We start from the raw sequence: 20,441 nt of genomic DNA on the forward strand, positions 1-20,441 counted from the left end.
TGCCCCAGGGAACCTGTCAAGAAGATAGCTAGGAGTGCCCTGCTGGTTATTTTGCATATTTTTTTCTTCAATTCTCACAACAATCTTGAGACATAGATATTATTATTCTTGTCTTATAGATGAGGAAACTGAGGTTCAGAGAAGGGAAGAAATATGCCCAAGATCACACAGTTTGTTAGCAGACAGGTCTGCCTGACCCCAGTTTTCCTATTCTTTCCATCATCACACTGCCCTCCAGCATCAGTGAGTCCTAGAAGCCTAAGGTCGGGGAGAACTCTGGACCTGCCCAGGGGTCTGCTACTCAGGAGGCTCTTCAGGAGTTAGGTTCTTTGAGATCTGGTAGCTAATGACTTAAAGATTTATTCACAGATATTTACGGAGTGTCAATTTTCTAGGCCTTTGGGATTTAACAGTAAACGAAGTAAACAAGTGTTACTGTCAGAGAGCTGGCAGTCTAGTGATGAAGACAGACCCTATTGCCTCCCCAAGAGAAAATTGTATGGAATATTACAAGTTGATGTGTGCTTTGGAAAAAGTATAAGCAATAGGCAGTGAGAGGGAATAGGGAATGTCGGGTTGTGGAATTATAGTGTTCAAAAGGCACACAGGGTGATGTGTGAGCAAGACTTGAGGACCTTTGGTGTGCCTCTGTGAGTCACCTTCTGATTTTACTTGGTCTGAAAGAGGAAATTTTAGGTGCAGGGTCACAGCTCAGACCTTCTGTGCTCTCCCTGCGTGTGCCTCTTCTGCATTCCTTGCTCATCCCAGGATTCATTTGTTTCTGCCTTCTGGAGGATGGAGAGTCGTAGGAGGCGGATCCTGTGGGAATGCTGGGCTCTTGGTGATGGCAGCAGGCCTGGACTTGTCTGGGGAGGGGGGCAGTCGAGGGCTTGACCCTTCTGGTTCAGAGAAGCCCCTGGGCAGCAGGCCCAGCACCTGGTACGGGGTGCTCTACCATGTGACTCGTGGCCTGAGGCCCAGAGGGACTGAGGCCTCACCGCCTGCCTGTGAGAGGGAGCAGCCTCCCTGCATCTGTACCCTGGGGTTCTGAACCCGGGACCCGGCCGGTTGGGCCAGCCCAGCCCTGTCAGATGGAGGACAGCAGCCAGCATTGCTGCTCACGCACGTGCCGACGGCTGCCTGCTGTGCTGGCCAGGGTCAAGGGATGTGGAGGCCAGAGGCCAAAGGTTGGTGCAAATAGCACCCTGCCCACCTCAGTCCTAGCAGACTGAGAAACTTGTTCAAAGGTCAGAGAAGACTGAGGAGGCTCTCACATCAGTGTTTTTGAGGTCTCTTCTGTTGGGAGGACCTCAGCAAGGTGGGCACAGGGAAACTTGGAGGTCTTTGCCAAGTCGTGCCTTCCCTCCACCATCTGCATCATTGTCCTCACAAGTGGAGCTGTGACCGTGGGTTGATCTCTTTCCTGCTCTTTCTCTTTGTTGGAAGGTTCCCAAATTTAAATAATTAGAAATAAAAATTTCAGCTTAAGGGCCAATCTCTGTGTGTTTCCCTCCTTGGCTTAACTCTCCCATGCCACTCAGAGAGTTTTCCAGGCCATGCTGGAAGGTTGGGAGGTGTTAGAGAAGGGAAAGTTTGCCTCATAGCTTGTCATCCTCTGTCCACATTGTCTCTTTATGCACATACGCTGCTCTCCCTCTTCCCACCACCATGGAGTCAAACCTGGGGAAGAAGGAAACAAAAGACGCTACGGTCCAGCAGAGCTCAAAGCTTTACATGCAGTGACTGGAGAGTGCATTAAGCGGTCTAATGCACTGCCCTTCAAAGGTCACCATGCTGCTTTGGGTTTGAAGGTGCCTGCATCACCTGCTTTTTCTGAATGTGGAATGTGTCAGAATCTGTATTGATCCAATTCAGGTCAGATCTGCTTTCGGCCCAGGCCCTCTGCCATGATTTATCTGGAGCTGATCTGAAAGCTAGGTAACCCAGAACCATTCAGACTGGAAGCCGTCACCAGAGAGGACAAGCCTGTGGAGCCCTCCTTAGCCTTAGAAAATGCCAGCTTTCCTGAAAACTTGCTGGGCTTTGCTGATGGTGTCAGGCCTGGGGGGGTTTATAATTTTTCATACATTGAATAAAATATTAAAACCTAAATATTTAGACCTATGAACTTTGAACTGTAACTGCTATAATTTTCATGTGCCCCGTTATGATTTCCCAGAATTCTGTAGCCAGAATCCCTTTTCCCTCCAAGCGCCCCATTCTCCTCTCCCTCTTCTCAGAGGCTTCTGCCCTGGCACCCTCTGCATTAGGTCGGTATGCTTTCTGTGCTTAGCTCTCCTCTTCAATTTCAGTTTTCTCTTCTTTCTCTCACTTACTCCACTCTGCTTTCCTTAGAGCACAGCTCCTGAAATCCTGACTCTGTTTTGCTTTCGCTGAGATATCTTGAAAAGGCCTCTGGACTCGTTTCTCCACCTTGAAGTGGGGATAATTGTCCCAGCCACAAAACTTGTGAGGATAAGCTAAGACCAGATCTCTCAGGTGCTTAGCAGAGTGCCCGCGTCGCAGACCCTGCTAGATGAATGGTAACTCTTATTATTGGGCCCACGGTGTGAAGAGCAGACCAGTTACTGAAGGAGGTGGAAAGCCATCGTGTTGAGAGTTCACTGCAGCCCTCGCACGGCGCTTGCTAACTTAGGTGGTTTCGCCTCCCTTCTCTTTCTGTGTCGCTGTCCTAGAGCCTGGGGATAGCGTCTCCCTCAGCATCCCCCCACCTCCGTCCCTTCCTTGCTACTTTCCAAGGTTATGGTCTCCTAAATGGATGAAGATGTAGATACTTTCTTTCCCCAAGCTTAACCCAGTTCTCTTCCCTTGGCTGCCTTCCCAGAAATAAATAAAGCTTCCTTTAAAGTTTCTACCATTTCTCAGATCCTAATAGGACTTACCCCCGGTTTTCTGAAGGAGATACCTGACACGCAGCCCCTGGGCACCTCATTCCCCACTGCCTGGAGTCTCTTTTGGCTTCTTGTCTGTGCTCCAGGAGGAGGAATAGTAAGATCTGCCATTTGTTTGGTCCCACTTTGTGTCCAAAAAATTATGTGATCCTATACAGAAGTCCTGACAGCTTGATCTTAGAGGCTCCTTTTAAACAGATAATGAAATAGCTTCTGACTTATCCAGGGGCACAAAATTATTCATAACAGAACAAGGACTCCAACCCTGGTGTCTGACTCCAGAGCCTACCCTGTCCCTACTGCCCCTCCCTGCTCTGAGGATCCAGGGATCTTTGTTGTCTCCTCCCATAGGAGACAGGTGGGCATGCTAGGGAGGAGAGTCTGGCCTACGGATACCCCAGTTGACCAGGCTAGGGGAGCATTCATCCATTCAGTAAATGGTTTTGAACAACTAAACCTAACAGACTCTGCTAGGCACAGGAGACACAGCAGCGAGCAAGACCAGGCACAGTTCCCACCCTCGTGAAGGACACAGGCTAGAGGTGGAGGAGTCTGTACTCAGTGCCCTACTGTGGGCACAGGCGGCTGGACTCGATATCCTGAGATAAACTGTAATGGGAAAGAATATGAAGAAGAATGTGTATACATATATAAAACTGAATCACTGTGCCGTTCAGCAGAAATTAACACAACGTTGTAAATCAACTGTACTTCAATAAAATACATTTTAAAATGTAAAAAAATGTTAAATTGCAGTTGTGATAAATGTCACAAAAGACTGGTACAACTGTGTTGTGAGAGCATGTACTGAGGCCGTCTGACGTGAGATGTGAAAGAGGTTAAGTGTTAACCAGTTGGGAAAAGGAGGGGAGAATGCTCTAGACAAGGAAGGGCCCTAGCAAAGGCGTGGAGTGGGAGGAGCACAGGAAGCCAAAGGGTGAGGGTGGAGTGGGGCAGGGGCCACACCACCCAGGGCCTTCGCACAGCCCTTATTTAAGGCCTTGCGTCTTAGAAGCTCCCCAGGGATGTTCAGCAGGGGTGACACAGTCAGATCAAACAGACACAGTGTTTGATGTCGAGAGCACAGGACACTGCAAGACCTGCTCTCTGTCGGAGCCTGGGTGTCTGAGCAAAGTTTCCTCACTTCAGAAGTTGGAGAGTTGGACCAGATGATCTTTAAAGATACCCAGCACAGTGCATCAGTGCATTTAATTTCTTCCATCCTTCCTTCTGGCTCTAAGGTTCTATGAATCTTACCTGTTTGAGAGGAATTAGACCCCCTGCATCCTGGATTGCCCCTAACAGAAGCTGGACGTGTGTGTGTGTGTGTTGGGATAGGGGAAGGAGAGTGATGGGGCACAGAGTTTCCCTTTGTGTGTGTGTGTGTGTGTGTGTGTGTGTGTGTGTGTGTGTGTGTGTTGGGATAGGGGAAGGAGAGTGATGGGGCACAGAGTTTCCCTTTGTGTGTGTGTGTGTATGTGTGTTGGGATGGGGGAAGGAGAGTGATGGGGCACAGAGTTTCCCTCTGTGTGTGTGTCTGTGTTGGGATGGGGGAAGGAGAGTGATGGGGCAGAGTTTCCCTGTGTGTGTGTGTGTGTGTTGGGATGGGGGAAGGAGAGTGATGGGGCACAGAGTTTCCCTCTGTGTGTGTGTCTGTGTTGGGATGGGGGAAGGAGAGTGATGGGGCAGAGTTTCCCTGTGTGTGTGTGTGTGTGTTGGGATGGGGGAAGGAGAGTGATGGGGCACAGAGTTTCCCTGTGTGTGTGTATGTGTGTGTGTGTTGGGATGGGGGAAGGAGAGTGATGGGGCACAGAGTTTCCCTCTGTGTGTGTGTGTGTGTTGGGATGGGGGAAGGAGAGTGATGGGGCACAGAGTTTCCCTTTGTGTGTGTGTGTGTGTTGGGATGGGGGAAGGAGAGTGATGGGGCACAAAGTTTCCGAAGCCATGTGATTTTGGTTACGTTTTAAAAAACCCTCTTGACATGGTATTCTAGAAAGGAAGTGGAAGACTGAAAGTTGGTATAAAGAGAGAAGGGAGAAAGTAATGAGGAAAGAGAAGCAAAGCTTAGGAGATGGAGGGAGAAGAAAGAGCATTGAGAAGGGATTTGGGGACAGGAGTTAGAGGAAAAGATGTTGTGACTCAGGAATTCCAAGGCTGTCAGTCAGCCTGGCAGTTCTGGGCATAGCAGGTGTCCCTCAGAGATCCCAGTGTCCCCAGAAATTACCTGTGGAATTTGTATATTAAAGTCGTTCATTGACCCTGAGATGCTGAGCCGTCACTAGCAACTGGTACTCACTTTGGTTTTGAGTTCCTAGCAAGTGGTGGGTTTTAGGTATGGGAGCTGCAGTGCTTTCCCACTAATCCAGGCTGTGTCTGAGCCTTCTCTCCCCTTCCCTCACCTGGGGCAGCAGGCTCCACACCTGCTCCGTCAGCTAGTCGCAGTTCTGATGCAGCCATGAGCAGAAGGGCAGTGAGGCCCAGCCTGCCGACAGCCGGGAGCCTAAGGGAGTGCATTGCTGGCTATGGCTTCCTGCTTCTTGCTCCCAACTCCTGCCACCTGGAAAGTCAGTCAGAGCCCAGTCCCATCCAGCCTTGCCCTCTGGCTGGAGAGGATGCTCCCAGCCTTCTTTCATTGTCTTCTGTCAGTCTGGAGGGTCCTTCTCAGGCTCCTTGGGGCCAGGGATCCTCAGGGGTGGGCTTCCCAGGCCCTCCCAGGCTGTCTCTGCCCCTCCCTCTAGTCTTATCGACCCTTCTGGCAGTTCTGGTCCCTGCCTCCCACCCGCTCCATCACCTGATGCATAGAGGGGGTGTGTGTGCCGGGGCAGGGATGGGGTTGGCTCTTGCCAAGTATACACATGGACACACATGTGAGAGGCCTCACTCCTTGGGGCACAAATACTTGACACACATCTGACTCCAAGCCACACTGGCTGTGTGTGCACCTGCAGCCTGCTTTGCCCAAATCGCGTGGGTTCTCCCCTTCTGCCCCACTTCCTGGGCTGGCGAGGCTCTGGGAGGGCCTGGGTCCCTGCTGCCCTGTGGCAGAGATGGCGCTGGTGCTGGGGCACATGGTGAGCCATCTTGCAGGGAGCCCTTCCACCTCATGAGGCTGGGAAGTGGGCCCTTGTGGGTGGAAAGGAAGCAGGAAGAACAAGTTTCCAGGAGAAAGCAGTCAGTTGCCCTTTGTGGCTAGTGATGCCCCTCTGAGCCGGTCGCCCCAGCTCCCTGGCCTGGGGGACTGGAGCTCCTGGGGGTGCCATAGTTTGGTGCTGAAGTTGGGTTGCCTTCCTCGTCTTCCCAGGTGTGTGGTCGTGCTGTTCAATCCCCGGAAACACAAACAGCACCACATCCTCAACAGTTCCAGGTAAATGGGTCTGGGCCCTCGGGAAGCATCTCCTGGGAGCTGTGAGAAGGTGCAGTCTGGGGTCTGTGTGGCGCTGGGGATGGGGACGTGGCTGGGCCCCCAGGCCGGCCAGGGAAATGCCACCTGTGCCACTGGTTGTCTGCTGGTCTTGCCTCTTGAGGGGACTGTGCGGGAGCCAGGCTTAGACCGGGCTGCCAGTGCCCCTTTGAGCCCACCTCATTTCTTGCAGGAAAACCATCACTGCCCTTGCCTTCTCTCCTGATGGCAAGTACTTGGTCACTGGAGAGGTGAGTGAGGAAGGGGGCTGCAGAGCTCTGAAGAGGGCAGGTGGCCTGGGCGCAGCAGAGAACTTCAGTCCTGGGCCTGGTTAGGGCTGCTGCCACTCTGGCTTCCTGAACCGGTGTCAAATCCCAGTTTTGGTTGCACCTTGAAACAGTGGTTTCTGAAGCCTTAGTGGGCATCTGAGTCAGCTGAGCGCTTGTTAAAGCGCACATTGCTGGATCTGCTCCCGGAGTTTCTGGTTCTGTGGGCCTGGGAAGGGACCCCAAGTTTTGCATTTCTCTCAAGTTCTCAGGTCTCACTGATTCTGCTGGTTTATTAGAAAGCACACCGTGAAAACCTCTGCCTTAAGATATTCCTTATGCCAGGGGGCCCCCTGCTGGGCACATGCGGAACATCTGCCCCTCTCAGTCTTACAGGGAGGCAGTAGGGGCAGAAATAGGCGTGGGTGGTAGTGGTCCTCAACCCTGACTGCCCATCGGAATCACTCTAGGAACTTTGAACAAATACAGAGGTGCAGACCCTCACCCAGAGATACTGAACTGAGTCTGGGAGCATTTTCTCTCTGATAATGGTTGTAATCCTGAGATATTTATCATGTTTTCTGTATACCTTCGCCTGTGTAGCACTCTGCCCTTGGCCAGGGGATCCTTAGAGAGACTGTGCCCAGTCGCTGGAGAGGTAGGGCCCCAATCCTGAAAGGCTAGGGAGGCTGTGCCTCTGGCCCTCACTGCCCGTTCCTGCTTCCCTGCAGAGTGGGCACATGCCTGCCGTGCGCGTTTGGGATGTGGCAGAGCACAGCCAGGTGGCTGAGCTGCAGGAGCACAAGTATGGTGTGGCTTGTGTGGCCTTCTCCCCGAGCGCCAAGTACATCGTCTCTGTGGGCTACCAGCATGACATGATCGTCAACGTCTGGGCCTGGAAGGTGAGTGGCCCCGGCTGGGCTGGCCTGGCACCCTCATTGGGGTCCAAGGGCCAGTTGAGGAGTCAGGAAGCTATTGACCTGAGTCTCTTCATTCCACTCTGCTGCTCAGTTACATTCTAGAAAATGACCTGAAGCAGAAAAGAGGAACCGTGTAGCCAAGTGTGTTGGTAGAAAGAGGCTAGCTTTTTGCCTCTGAGGACCTCCGGAGGAAATGAATGTCTTCAGTTCCTCTGGAAAAGGATTCTCCTTCCTCCCCTCTTTTTCTGACCGGTAAATCCTGGAAAGTGAAAGAAAGTGTTAGTTGCTCAGTCATGTCCGATTTTTTGCGACCCCATGGACTGTAGCCTGCCAGGCTCTTCTGTTCATGGAATTCTCCAGGCAAGAATGCTGGAGTGGGTTGCCATTCCATTCTCCAGGGGAACTTCCTGACCCAGGGATCGAATCTGGGTCTTCTACATGGCAGGCGGATTCTTAACCACCTGAGCTACCAAGGAAGTCCAAATCCTGGAAAGAAACATTTTAAAGTACAAATCCTATCTTATCCTCCTCCATCTTCTGAGCCTCTTTATTCTTCACTCCAAGAGGCAGAATTTTGATTCTTCCTTTGACTTTCTCTCCAGAAAAACATCGTGGTGGCTTCCAATAAGGTGTCCAGTCGGGTCACCGCGGTGTCCTTCTCTGAAGACTGCAGCTACTTTGTCACTGCTGGTAACCGGCATATCAAATTCTGGTACCTTGATGACAGCAAGACCTCAAAGGTGAGGTGCTGAGGCTGGAAATAGCCTCCAGGGCCAGGGTCTGCTCACCCACCCCAGGAGACACTGCTCCCTTGGGCCCCCTCTCTGCTCGATCACCAGCCACCCAGTTCTGGATGAATCAGGTGCTGCCTGCGCCTAGGGATAGTCTCAAAGGGCAGGGGGTGGTAGGGCTTGCTGTGTCTCTTGGCTCCCTCTCCCCAGGCCAAGTCTCTGGGGCGGCTGAAGGGCAGATGGGTGGGCAGCAGTGGTGTGTCTCCGCAGGTTAACGCCACTGTGCCCCTGCTGGGCCGCTCGGGGCTGCTGGGCGAGCTGCGGAACAACCTGTTCACTGACGTGGCCTGTGGCAGAGGGAAGAAGGCAGACAGCACCTTCTGCATCACGTCCTCAGGGCTGCTGTGCGAGTTCAGTGACCGGAGGCTTCTGGACAAGTGGGTGGAGCTGAGAGTAAGTACCTCTGTCCCGCTGGCTGGGGGCCGCCTGGGTCTCCGCCCAGGGCAGAGCCGGTGCCCATGGCTCCGCCCCAGGGGCGGGGCCTGAAGGTGGGAGGGGGCCCCCAGGAGGAGGAAGCTTGAGGCCAGCGCTTGGCCAGGTTCCAGCCCACGCAGATGGGTGTAACTGCCTCCTCTCTGCTCTCTCTTTCTGTCTTTCTTTCCCCTGCTTTCCTCTTCTCAGAACACAGACAGCTTCACAGTAAGTGGTGCTAGACTCTTCCCCTCTTTCTCATGCTGTCCCTTTCTCTTTGCTGGGCTTTTCCTGTTTTGTCCTCTTGGCCAAAACCGCTGGTGCCTTCCAAGGCTCCGGGGCTCCCATCCCTGGTCCGCACGTGGCTTGTGGGCCCTCTGGCCACCTGCTGCTGGAGGGCGGGTGTCTCTAGGTGACAGCTGAGGGGCTCAGGCCTGTGCAGCTGGGCTGCTTTCCCTTGCCCCTGCCTTGGTGGGTGTCTCTTCTAGGCAGGTGACTGTTGAGGAGGGGTTGAGGGGGTGGCCCATGCTGAGCCGAGCCCCTCTGCCTGCAGACCACTGTGGCCCACTGCATCTCCGTGAGCCAGGACTACATCTTCTGTGGCTGCGCTGATGGCACCGTGCGCCTCTTCAACCCTTCCAACCTGCACTTCCTCAGCACCCTGCCCCGGCCCCACGCCCTGGGGACAGACATCGCCAGTGTCACAGAAGCCAGGTGAGCTGTGCAGGACCCCTGCCTCCTTTTCAGAGCTTGACTCCGCACCCAGCCTTCCTTCCCTCTGCTTCAAGGTGAAGGTATCAGCACCCCAAAGATTACAGGAACGTCTCTGCAGAAACACAGATTTGGCTTTATGGGTACACGGAACCCTCAGGGGACCATGGAGTATCTCTGTATGCAGGCGTTAGGTGGGGCTTAGTGTCAGATTTGGGTTTACATTCAATGATTTTAGGACTGGTTCAAGGGATTGAAGTTTTGCTTTGGTTGGATGCTGTGAAGAAGTGGGGGGCAATTCCACAATTGGACATTTAATAACTTTTATCTGAAAGGTAGAAGGAAAGGTGTGGAGCTAAAGCTGTAATTGATAGATAAAGGAATAGCGGCAGTCAGTCCTGAAAGATGAGAAAGGGTGATGATCTGTCTTCTCTATGGCTGGGACAGTGATCTTGTTTTTATCTGTCTCAGAACCACTGCACAGCGGTCTTGTTTTTGTTTCGCTCCATCGTGGCCGCAGTCACCTTGTCTGCCGTTGGTGTTCTGAGCCCTGGTCCGTGCTTGTCAGGAGAGCACACTGGTCCGGGAGCTGGTGCTGGGGCGGCTCCCAGCTGAGAGCTGTCAGAGCAGCGCTTTCCTCCCAAGCAGCTGCTTCCAAACCTGTGGGTCTGGAGAGGGCTCCCGTGCTCCTTCCTTTGTGGCTTGGCTTCTGTTTTCATTCCCTCATTTCCACAGCTCCTCACTCACCGCTTTGCACCGTCTTCTTCCCCACAGTCGCCTCTTCTCTGGCGCGGCTAATGCCAGATATCCAGACACCATCGCCTTGACCTTCGATCCTACTAATCAGTGGCTGTCTTGTGTGTACAACGACCACAGCATTTATGTTTGGGATGTGAGGGACCCCAAGAAAGTGGGCAAGGTGTATTCGGCTCTGTATCATTCCTCCTGCGTCTGGAGTGTGGAGGTAGGTGGCCGGGCTTAGACACATGGTGAGGATGGAGAGTGAGGATCCCCAAGTAGAACACTGTGTTCCTGCTCCCTCCTCCTTTCTTCAGCAGCAGCCCTGTGTATCCACATACCCTCAGATGGGTCCTGGGGACCGATCTTGAATTAGTGCTTAAACGTCTCAGGCTTCTTCCAATGGGCCCCTGTCCATCCTTAGCTCTGTCTTGTCCTGGGCTGGATGATCTTAAACAAGTTACTGAACTTATCTGAGTTTTGTTTTCTCAGTGGTAAAATGATGTACCTAATTCATCTAATTGTTTTAAGAATTAAGTGAAAAACTGTGAGTGGAGTATTTCATAGTAAGCATAGCAGAGTACCTTGTGTTTGGTGAATGTGCTTTCCCTCAGCGATTTGAAGAATATCTAATAGTTGCAGTTTGCTTACCATGTGACAGACTCTGGGCCAAGCCTTGGCCAACAACAGCTCTTTAGTCTCATTCCTTTCTGTCTCTGTGGGCTGGCAAGCAACTGCTGCCTACCTGGAGCTCTGACTTTGTACCCTCTGCCCCTTCAGGTCTACCCCGAAGTGAAGGACAGTAACCAGGCCTGCCTGCCCCCCAGTTCCTTTATCACCTGTTCCTCCGACAACACTATCCGCCTGTGGAACACAGAGAGCTCCGGGGTGCATGGCTCCACGCTGCACCGGAACATCCTCAGCAATGTGAGCCTGGGCCCCTCCAGGCCGAGCGCCTGTGTTCCCTTGCCTTCTCAGGAACTGGGTCCCCAGACTTGATGTCCAAGTTCTTATGTGGCCTTCCCCTGCAAGTCAGGGCTTTGTCTTATCCAGCATTCCTCTCCTCTTTCCCCTGTACTGATTAGACCTGTCTTACCCACTTCTCCTGACCTGCTCCACCAGGACCTCATTAAGATCATCTATGTGGATGGGAACACTCAGGCCCTGCTGGACACTGAGCTGCCCGGGGGAGACAAAGCTGATGGGTCCCTGATGGATCCCCGAGTGGGCATTCGTTCTGTGTGTATCAGCCCCAATGGCCAGCATCTCGCTTCAGGAGACCGTGTGGGCACACTCAGGTAAAGCCAGCTCTGGCATGGGTACCACCTGCCTCTGGTGGTATGGGTTTGGGGGAGTTAGGTCCCCAAGGACAGAGCTTTTGAAAATCTTGGCTCAAAAAGATTGGGGAAAAGATATTCATATACAAGGGAAAGATAATTATAGTCAAGAAACCCAGCAGAAACCATTCTAATCAAGTAATCAGGCTTACATTCTCATATCAACATCATAAACCCCATAATACAATGCTCTACAGAAGGACGTAGCAGTTTTTCTGTGGTATTCTTGCCAAAATTGAAGAAACTCAGTCCCATCATGAGAAAACATCAGACTAACTCAAATTGAGGTACATATGACCAAGCACCTGCACTAATCAATACTCTTCCCAAGTGTCAAGATTATGAAAGGGAAGCAAAGACTGAAGAACTGTTACAGACAGGACACTCAGGAGAAATAACAACTAAATGCAGTTGGACTCTGGATAGGATCCTAGATCCAGAAAGAGGACATTGTGGGAAAACTGGTGGAACTCAAGTAGAGCCTTTAGGTCCTAATATTGTACTGATGTAAACTTCCTTGTTCTGGTAAGTAGACTGTTGTTATATAAGATGATCACATTAGGGAAAGCTGAGTAAGGGGAATATGGAAACTCTCTGTACTTATTTCAACTTTTCTCTAACCTGAAAGTTCAAAAATAAATTTTAAAAAAGGTCAGGAGGGAGGATATAACAGAGAAAGCAGAGTGAGTCTCTCTTCCTGCAGCCCGGCAGTGACCCCCTCCCGCCTCTCCTTATCTCTGCAGGGTGCACGAACTGCAGTCCCTAAATGAGATGCTGAAGGTGGAGGCCCATGACTCGGAAATCCTGTGCCTGGAGTACTCTAAGCCAGACACAGGTAAAGAGGATGTCTGGTACCCATGCCAGAGGCTTAGGGCTCCTCTAGTCCTGCTAGTGCTGCTTACATTGATCCTAGCTGTAGGATGTGGGACTGAAAATCCTTTGAATCATTTGGTGTCTTTGCAGATTTAGAGGAGGGCAGCTCTGCCCCTTCTCCATGGTTGCCTTGGCTTAGGGATATGGGGCTCAGTTCTTGTTAGCTGGGCCCAGATAGGGGCCTGCTCTTTTGTAGGCTGCAGTCCATGGGGTCACTAAGAGTTGGACACGACTGAGCAACTTCACTTTCACTTTTCACTTTCAGGCATTGGAGAAGGAAATGGCAACCCACTCCAGTGTTCTTGCCTGGAGAATCCCAGGGACGGGGGAGCCTGCTGGGCTGCCGTCTATGGGGTCGCACAGAGTCGGACATGACTGAAGCGACTTAGCAGCAGCAGCAGGAGCTGGGCACACATGGGCTGATGAAGTTCTTCCAACCCACAGGTCTGAAGCTCCTAGCGTCAGCGAGCCGGGACCGGCTGATCCACGTGTTGGATGCTGGACGGGAGTACAGCCTACAGCAGACATTGGACGAGCATTCATCCTCTATCACTGCTGTGAAGTTTGCAGGTAGTGGCAGGGCAATTGGGATACATTCTGCCACCTACCACTGACACCCCATGCCCCCTACTGCCCCCTGTGTTCTGCCTCCATGAGAAGAGTGTGCCAGTCACAGGGAGTATGGGACAGCAGCTGACTGTCTTGGGGCTGAATGGGAAAACAGATGAAATATAGACTGTTAGTATGGGGGATACTTATCAACCAGGCTTGCTGAGGATGGGGAGAAAGGAGGGCCTGGGTTTGAAGAGAAGCATCCTGATTTAGGTCTTCTCTGGGACTCAGACGGTAAAGAATCTGCTTGCAATGTAGGGACCCAGGTTCCATCCCTGGGTCAGGAAGATCCCCTGGAGAAGGGAATGGCGACCTACTCCAGTATTCTTTCCTAAAGAATCCTATGGACAGAGGTGCCTGGTGGGCTACAGTTCATGGAGTCACAAAGAGTCAGACACGACTGAACGAATAACACTTTCACTTTTCACTTCATCCTGATTTAATGGGTGGTCCCAGCTGTGTCAAGTAGCTCACCGAGGGAAAGTGTTGAGGGAGGCAGAGGGCAGACTGGACCCACTGTGGTGAGAGCAGTGGGAACAGCTCAGCCCCCTTCCTCTACAGCCAGCGATGGGCAAGTCCGCATGATCAGCTGTGGAGCAGACAAGAGCATCTACTTCCGCACTGCACAGAAGGTGAGGTGACCAGGCGTCCCTGAATGGGACAGTGGGTTTGGGGATGAGGGGTGGGGTCACTACCATTCCCCTCCCTGAGGTCACAAGAGGTGAGGGGAAGCAAAAGCAAGGCTCCTGGGGCCTGGTGAGGCATTTGGGTGTGGGCTCTCCACCCCTGCAGTCTGGAGACGGAGTGCAGTTTACCCGGACACACCACGTGGTGCGGAAGACGACCCTCTATGACATGGACGTGGAGCCCAGTTGGAAGTACACAGCCATCGGCTGCCAGGATCGGAATATTCGGTGGGCATCCCTTTCTCAGGCCCGAGGGGGTCAGCTCACAGGTGTCTATCTTCTTGTCCAGGACTTTGTGCCCCTTGAGCCCACAGAATGAGGACTTTGCCTCACCTAAGAGGTGGTGGCCCCTTTGGTGTTGGGGAGTGGCTTCCGGAGAGAACAGAGCTAGGGGTGAACGCTGGCTGCGCTGCCCGCCAAGCGACCGTGGGTTCCTGCTCATGTGATGAGTGTGTGTCTTCACAGGATCTTTAACATCAGCAGTGGGAAGCAGAAGAAGCTGTTTAAAGGGTCGCAGGGTGAGGACGGCACTCTGATTAAGGTGAGGGCTCAGTGGGATGGGTGCCGGGCCAGAGAATGGGGGGCACAGATGGTGCTGGGTGGAGAGGGCCCAGTGCTTCCTGGCCTCATCCAGCAGTGTGTCCACTCCTCAGGTGCAGACGGACCCCTCAGGGATCTACATCGCTACCAGCTGCTCTGACAAGAACCTCTCCATTTTTGACTTTTCCTCAGGCGAGTGCGTGGCTACCATGTTTGGCCACTCAGGTGAGTGTAGCCCTGCTTCTCTCCCCCTGGAACCTTCCCGGTTCTCCGTAGCCTTTTCTGGGTCCCAGCAGAGCTGTCTGTCCCTCCCCTCCAGCCAATCCCCGACCTCCACTGTTGAGAAGACATCTGGCTGGGACTTTGGGTGGGGGGCTCATTGGCCATATTTGTTTTCACAGAGATTGTCACTGGCATGAAGTTTAGTAATGACTGCAAACACCTCATCTCTGTATCAGGGGACAGGTGAGCAGAAGCCAGCTTCCCTGGGATTCTTCCTGTGTCAGTCCCCTCTCCACATCAGTGATGTCTTGGGAAGTAGGGCTGAATGGCCCGGCACTGGAGGGTGGCTCTGGTCTCCTTGCCAGCCCAGGGAGGTCCTGCCCCTTGCAGTCCCCGCACCCCTCACCCAGCTCTGTGGCTCCACCCCAGCTGCATATTTGTGTGGCGCCTGAGCTCGGAGATGACCATCAGCATGAGGCAGCGTCTGGCTGAGCTGCGCCAGCGCCAGCGCGGAGGCAAGCAGCAAGGATCATCCTCTCCTCAGAGGGCCGCTGGACCCAACCGGTGAGATCAGAGTGTGGGTGTGGATGCTGGTGGGTGGGCCTCCAGGCTGCTCCTCCTCCTCGCCATGGACCTGCCACTCAGCAGCTCTGTGTCTCCCCGTACCTGTTGCTTACTCGAAGAGCCACGCCGCTGACCTCTCCACCCACCAAGTCTCCTCTCCCCGTCACCTTGCTTGTCTTGGATGCAGGCACGAGGCCCCCTCGATGCTATCTCCCGGACCAGCTCTCTCCTCAGACAGCGACAAGGAGGGAGAAGACGAGGGCACGGAAGAGGAGGAGCTCCCAGCGCTGCCTGTCCTTTCCAGGGGTGCCAAGAAAGAGCCAGGTCTGTGCGAGCCTGCAGTGGGCCAGACAGGCACAGGCTGGGCAGGGCCTGGATGCACCCTCAGCGGGACTGGGGGGTGAGAGCAGGGGGTTGAGGCTTTGAAGGGTGGGGGCTGGCGCTTCAGAGTGAGTGGGCGGGAGCCGTGCTCTCTGACTGTTTGTCTCTGTCCAGCCTCAGTGCCCAGCCCAGCCCTGCCCCGAAGCCTGTCCCACTGGGAGATGAGTCGGGTGAGTCACCATTGTTAAAATGTTCTTCCAAGGTTACAAGGGGTGCAGGATGGTGGAAGCAGGGCTCTCTACACCTGGCGAGGCATCTGGGCATCGGATCTGCCCAGGTGCCGCCCCCTGTGTTCAAGGAAGCTCCTGGGGTGGTTCCAGGTGAGGGGTGAAGCCCACCAGGTGAGGCCAGGGGAGATGGCCTACCCGGGTCAGCCACCACTAGGGGCAGCACTCCACTTGTTCAGCCACCTGGGGCCCTGGGAGCAGATGTGAGCAAAGAACCGGTGGATGTGGGGAGTAGAAAAGGGTCAGAGCTGAACAGTTAGAAGGAAACTTCAAGAAAGTCAAAGGGCCAAAGAATGAAATCTGGAGAAACTTTAGTGCTAAAGAAGGTTAGGAGGTAAGCTCAGAACTTCCAGAATAGTTAGGGGCAAAGGCCTTAAGAGGACCAGTAACTGAACAGTGACTTCCGGGTGACCAGGAGGAGAGGCTTTCAGAGGCGGCTCAGCCCTCCCTTGTTCCACGTCAGGATTTCAAGCATCAGCACCTTTCACTGTCAGCAGCAGCTTCATGGGATGATGGTGGTGTGGGGTCTGGCGCCTTCTGACCAGGCCCTGGGCCTCAAGCCTGGACTCTTGGCTTGTCCTTGGTGCTGTGTATGGACCTGGGGCTGTCCTCTGAGCGGGGGCCTTTTAGAGACTCCCAGGTCTGAGGTGTCCATGACACTGGTGAAGACTGAGACTGGAAGGTCCTCTAGGACAGCACACGGAGAATAGCTGAGAGCATGAGCTCCGGAGCCAGGCTGCCTGCGCTGGAACCTGCAGGCAGGCTGCCTGTGGAACTTGGACCAGTTCCCGAAACCCTGTATGCTTCACTTTCCCTTCAGTACCTACCTCTTAAGGTGGTTGTGAGAATTAAATGAGCTAATACATGTAAAGTGCCTGGCACACACTAGGTGGCGCGTGAGTGTCTGCTGACTCTATCGTGTGACTGTTACTCCTCTCCCACCCCACCCCATACCAGGCACAGGAGACGGAGGAGTTCCTGGACCCAGCTCCTGCCACCAACCAAGGACCCAGAAGAAGGGGGCGCTGGGCTCAGCCCGGTGTGGAGCTGAGTGTTCGCTCTATGCTGGACCTGAGGCAGCTGGAGACACTGGCCCCAGGTCCTCGGGGTCCTCACCAGGACTCTCCGGCCATGACCCCTTCAGGTCCTGGGAAGCACAGTCAGCAGGCCCCTGAAACCTCAAGCGTGAGCAAGGTGAGCCTGCTTTCCCCCAGCAGCCTAGAGATCTCCAGGCTGGCTGAGCCAGCCTTGGGCTGACAGCGGTGCCTGAGCGTTCATCCCGCGGTGGTTGCTCTGCCCCCGTGGGGCATGGGTAACCTGACCTGCAGAGTCAGGTGGGCTGGTGAGGCTGTGCCTCACTTTTCCCCTTGGGTGGAAAGGCAAGGTGTTGCCTTTGTCCTGGGTGGGGTTCCCTGGAGGCTCATGATATGAAGTAGTGGCTGGACGTTGGCAGCCCAGAGTGCTAACGTGGTTCTTCCTGAGGCTCAAGAACACTGGTTGGAACCCAGCCTGGCTTTTTGCTATCTGCTCTCAGAATCAGATTCCCTCAAAGTTGGTGCCCACTGAATCCTCCTTGCTCCCCTGCACCTCCTCTCCTGGACCCTTGCTCACATCAGCAACCCCAGCGATGCCACTCTGTGTGTTTCCAGAATGAAAAGCTCCCCCGACCTCAGGCTTCCCAACCCTGTTCCTGCCCCCACATCATCCGATTGTTGTCCCAAGAGGAAGGGCTCTTTGCCCAAGATCTGGAGCCTGCACCCATCGAAGATGGTATTGTCTACCCGGAGCCGGGTGACAGCCCCACCCTGGATACCAGGCAAGGGTCCCGCAGACTTCTGGGGCCATGCATACCCCTCTCTCACATCCTTCCTTCCCTCCCAGTATTCTGTACTTGGGTTGGGGGCTGGCTCCAGGCACTCGGCTTGCCCACCATTGCACCCCTGCCTCATCTCCAGTCCTGCTCATGGGGCAAGAGGAAGGCAGGAGTCCATGGGGCTGCTGCTCACCACTGCTCACTGCCTCTTCTTTCCCCTGCTGGCCTCTGTGGCAGTGAGTTCCAGGTGCAGGCACCAAGCCGAGGGACCCTGGGAAGAGTGTATGCAGACGGCAGGGGCTCAGAGAAGCATAGCCCTGATAGTGCATGCTCTGTGGACTTCAGCAGCAGCCGCCTTTCCAGCCCTGAGCACCCCAATGAAGGTGAGGCTGCAGCCCCAGGGAGGGCCAGGAGCACACCGGTGGGAGTGGAGGCTCCGGCGACAGACGGGTGCAGCGTGATGCTTCTCTCCCCCTCCTCCACATCCAGACTCTGAGAGCACGGAGCCCCTGAGTGTGGATGGCATTTCCTCAGACCTTGAAGAGCCAGCCGAGGGTGATGAGGAGGAAGAGGAAGACGAGGGGGGCACTGGTCCCTATGAGGTGCAGGAGGGCAGCCCCCATACCCCGGACCAGGAGCAGTTTCTAAAACAGCACTTTGAGACTCTGGCCAATGGGGCTGCTCCAGGTGTGGTCAGATTGGTCATTGCAATCCTCCCTTCTTTTCTCCTTGCCCAGCAGAGAGGGAGGGTCCAAAGGCAGGCCATGCCTGGGGTGGCCTTTTAGGGGAGGCAGAGTCTGGAGCCAGGGCTTGCTTCAAGTCATGGTTTCTGTCACCCTGGCAGGGGGCCCAGTTCGGGTACCAGAGCGGACAGAATCTCGGAGCATCTCTTCCCGATTCCTGTTGCAAGTGCAGAGCACCCCACTCAGGTACTCTCCCCACAGCACCTTGCTTTCCTACAAGGAGCCCAAGCTCTCCTGACCTCGCAGTGCTCCCAGTAGGGCCTGTCCTGCTCCAGGGCGGCCTGAGCCGTCTCCTCTCCAAGGCTCAGTCTTCCTTGCCCAGCAGTACTGCGCCCTCCAGCTTTGTCCTGGCTGACTTGGTGCCTGCCCTTCTCTCCCAGCCCCCCTCAGTGCTATGAGACCTTCTCCCTGTCTTGTCAGGGAGCAGCCCTGAGCCTTTTCTGGGCCTTCTTCCACATTTCCTCCCTAGGGAACCGTCCCCATCTTCTTCAAGCCTGGCAGTGACGTCGAGACTGGCCCAGGGGCTGCAGGCTTCTGGTGAGCAGCCGAGAGGCAGTGGTGCCAATCCTCCAGGAGCACCCCCAGAGGCGGAGCCTTCCCCTGGAAACCCTGGCCCCCAGCAGACAGTTCCTGTGTTACTGCCGCGACGCCGTCTTAGCCCGGACAGTGGCTGGTCCCCCAAGAGAGTGGCGGCAGCCGGCCCCACAGGTGGACTCCAGAAAGCCCAGTCGGTGCAGAGTCTGGTACCACAGGGTGAGGCACCCAGGGGGCTCGGCTCCAGGGGTTGGGTGTGTGGAGCCCATGGGCACGCTCGAGGAAGGTGGCCTCATGGAGCCCTGACGTGTCACTGGGCTTGCCAGTCGGTGTCCGTTAGTGAGTGTGTAAGGGCGCAGCAGCTCCTAGGGAGCTGAGCCTTAGCGCCCGGGACGTCTTCCTCACCCCCTGACCCGTGTGTGTGTGTGTCTCCCTCTGCAGATGAGGCCCCTCCACCAGGCCTGTTGCTCTCACAGGAGATGGAAGCCCAGGGGTGCCTGTGCCCCTTGCCCAAAGCTGATCGCCGTCTGTCTCGGCCCCACTCGTACCAGAGCCCCACCACCAGTTCCATGGCCAAGATTGCCCGCAGCATCTCTGTTGGGGAAAACCTGGGTCTGGCTGCTGAACATCAAGCTCCTGCCCCCGTCCGCATCTCACCACTCAACAAGCTGGCCCTGCCCAGCCGGGCTCACCTGGTCCTGGATATCCCGAAGCCACTGCCTGATCGTCCCACCTTGGCCACCTTCTCACCTGCTACCAAGGGCCGGGCCCCTGGTGAGGCAGAACAGCCTGGCTGCCCAGTGGGGCTAGGAAAGACTCACAGTACAGCTGAGAGGCGGGCCTGTTCAGGGGAGGGTGCCACTCCTAAGCCTAGGACAGAGTGCCAGGCTCAGCCTGGCCCCAACAGCCCCTGTGCCCAGCAGCTGCCGGCCAGCAGCCTCCTCCGAGGCCCTGCAAACTTGCAGCCACCACCCCTTGAGAAGACTCCCAGCCCTGTGGAATGTGCCAGGCCAGGGGCAGCCCTGAGCCGGGACTCAGGTGTGCACCGCTCCCCAGCTCTCATCTCCCGCCCCATCCTCTGTCTCCCGTCTTGTCGGCCGCTCTCTGGCTCCATCTCATTTCTATGGGCCCAGCCTCTGGTGTTTCTCGTCCTGTCTGCTCCTGTTTCGGTTCGTAAGTCACACCCCTGATGGTGAGACACTCCGGCTAACCTTTATGGCCTCTCTATAACCCACTTCCCCTTCATTGCCCTCTAGCCCCTGGGGCTGGAGCTGGCCCTCTCCTCTGGACCATGTTTCCTGTGTGGCATTGGGAGAGTGTTGAGAAGGAAGGAGGCCAGAGGAAGGGACTCAGGGCTTGTGGTGCTAGACAGGGTGGGGGGTTGGGTTGGGGTAGGCCTCTCTTGCTCTGAGCGGCCCCTGGGTGGGCAGGCTGGAAAGGACAACTCTTCTGGGCCTTGCTGAGCTGTGTCTGTCCCTTCCAGAACCAGCAGTGAGCCTGGAGCAGTGCGAGCAGCTCGTGGCTGAGCTCCAGGGCAGTGTGCGCCAGGCCGTGCAGCTCTACCACTTGGTATGTGTTGGGTACCCCCCGCCCCCTCTCCCCGTCTGCCCAACAGGAAGACAGAGCATGTCAGGAGTGCTGGTTAAGTATCTAGCACATAATGCTAAGGCTCTTCCACTGACAAGTGGGTGGAACAGTTAAGAACTCTGAGTAGGCGAATGGGTTAGGAACCAGGCCAGGCCTTTTGAACTTGAGTACGT

At 54.9% G+C, this 20,441-nt stretch overlaps 1 protein-coding gene across 3 annotated transcripts in view; it reads left to right on the forward strand.

Annotated features, from left to right (window-relative positions):
- MAPKBP1 (mitogen-activated protein kinase binding protein 1) overlaps nucleotides 1-20,441 on the forward strand; it is a 53,328-nt gene that overhangs the window by 30,006 nt on the left and 2,881 nt on the right. Inside the window, exons 4-31 of one of the 3 annotated variants that reach the window (XM_070797327.1) lie at nucleotides 6,214-6,276; nucleotides 6,506-6,563; nucleotides 7,310-7,480; nucleotides 8,101-8,238; nucleotides 8,500-8,682; nucleotides 8,911-8,928; nucleotides 9,254-9,414; nucleotides 10,186-10,375; nucleotides 10,930-11,076; nucleotides 11,272-11,447; nucleotides 12,230-12,321; nucleotides 12,804-12,929; nucleotides 13,533-13,603; nucleotides 13,764-13,885; nucleotides 14,123-14,198; nucleotides 14,311-14,422; nucleotides 14,599-14,662; nucleotides 14,849-14,983; nucleotides 15,171-15,307; nucleotides 15,479-15,534; nucleotides 16,549-16,785; nucleotides 17,241-17,407; nucleotides 17,642-17,787; nucleotides 17,894-18,091; nucleotides 18,249-18,333; nucleotides 18,617-18,900; nucleotides 19,123-19,719; nucleotides 20,165-20,250. In XM_070797327.1, the coding sequence (XP_070653428.1) occupies nucleotides 6,214-6,276; nucleotides 6,506-6,563; nucleotides 7,310-7,480; nucleotides 8,101-8,238; nucleotides 8,500-8,682; nucleotides 8,911-8,928; nucleotides 9,254-9,414; nucleotides 10,186-10,375; nucleotides 10,930-11,076; nucleotides 11,272-11,447; nucleotides 12,230-12,321; nucleotides 12,804-12,929; nucleotides 13,533-13,603; nucleotides 13,764-13,885; nucleotides 14,123-14,198; nucleotides 14,311-14,422; nucleotides 14,599-14,662; nucleotides 14,849-14,983; nucleotides 15,171-15,307; nucleotides 15,479-15,534; nucleotides 16,549-16,785; nucleotides 17,241-17,407; nucleotides 17,642-17,787; nucleotides 17,894-18,091; nucleotides 18,249-18,333; nucleotides 18,617-18,900; nucleotides 19,123-19,719; nucleotides 20,165-20,250 (4,096 nt within the window). The remainder of the gene's footprint in view (nucleotides 1-6,213; nucleotides 6,277-6,505; nucleotides 6,564-7,309; nucleotides 7,481-8,100; nucleotides 8,239-8,499; nucleotides 8,683-8,910; nucleotides 8,929-9,253; nucleotides 9,415-10,185; nucleotides 10,376-10,929; nucleotides 11,077-11,271; nucleotides 11,448-12,229; nucleotides 12,322-12,803; nucleotides 12,930-13,532; nucleotides 13,604-13,763; nucleotides 13,886-14,122; nucleotides 14,199-14,310; nucleotides 14,423-14,598; nucleotides 14,663-14,848; nucleotides 14,984-15,170; nucleotides 15,308-15,478; nucleotides 15,535-16,548; nucleotides 16,786-17,240; nucleotides 17,408-17,641; nucleotides 17,788-17,893; nucleotides 18,092-18,248; nucleotides 18,334-18,616; nucleotides 18,901-19,122; nucleotides 19,720-20,164; nucleotides 20,251-20,441) is intronic. The other 2 variants (XM_070797328.1, XM_019968582.2) reach the window with 2 other exon arrangements.

The sequence above is a fragment of the Bos indicus genome, chromosome 10 (genome assembly GCF_029378745.1).
Source record: "Bos indicus isolate NIAB-ARS_2022 breed Sahiwal x Tharparkar chromosome 10, NIAB-ARS_B.indTharparkar_mat_pri_1.0, whole genome shotgun sequence".
Taxonomy (NCBI): Eukaryota; Metazoa; Chordata; class Mammalia; order Artiodactyla; family Bovidae; genus Bos; species Bos indicus.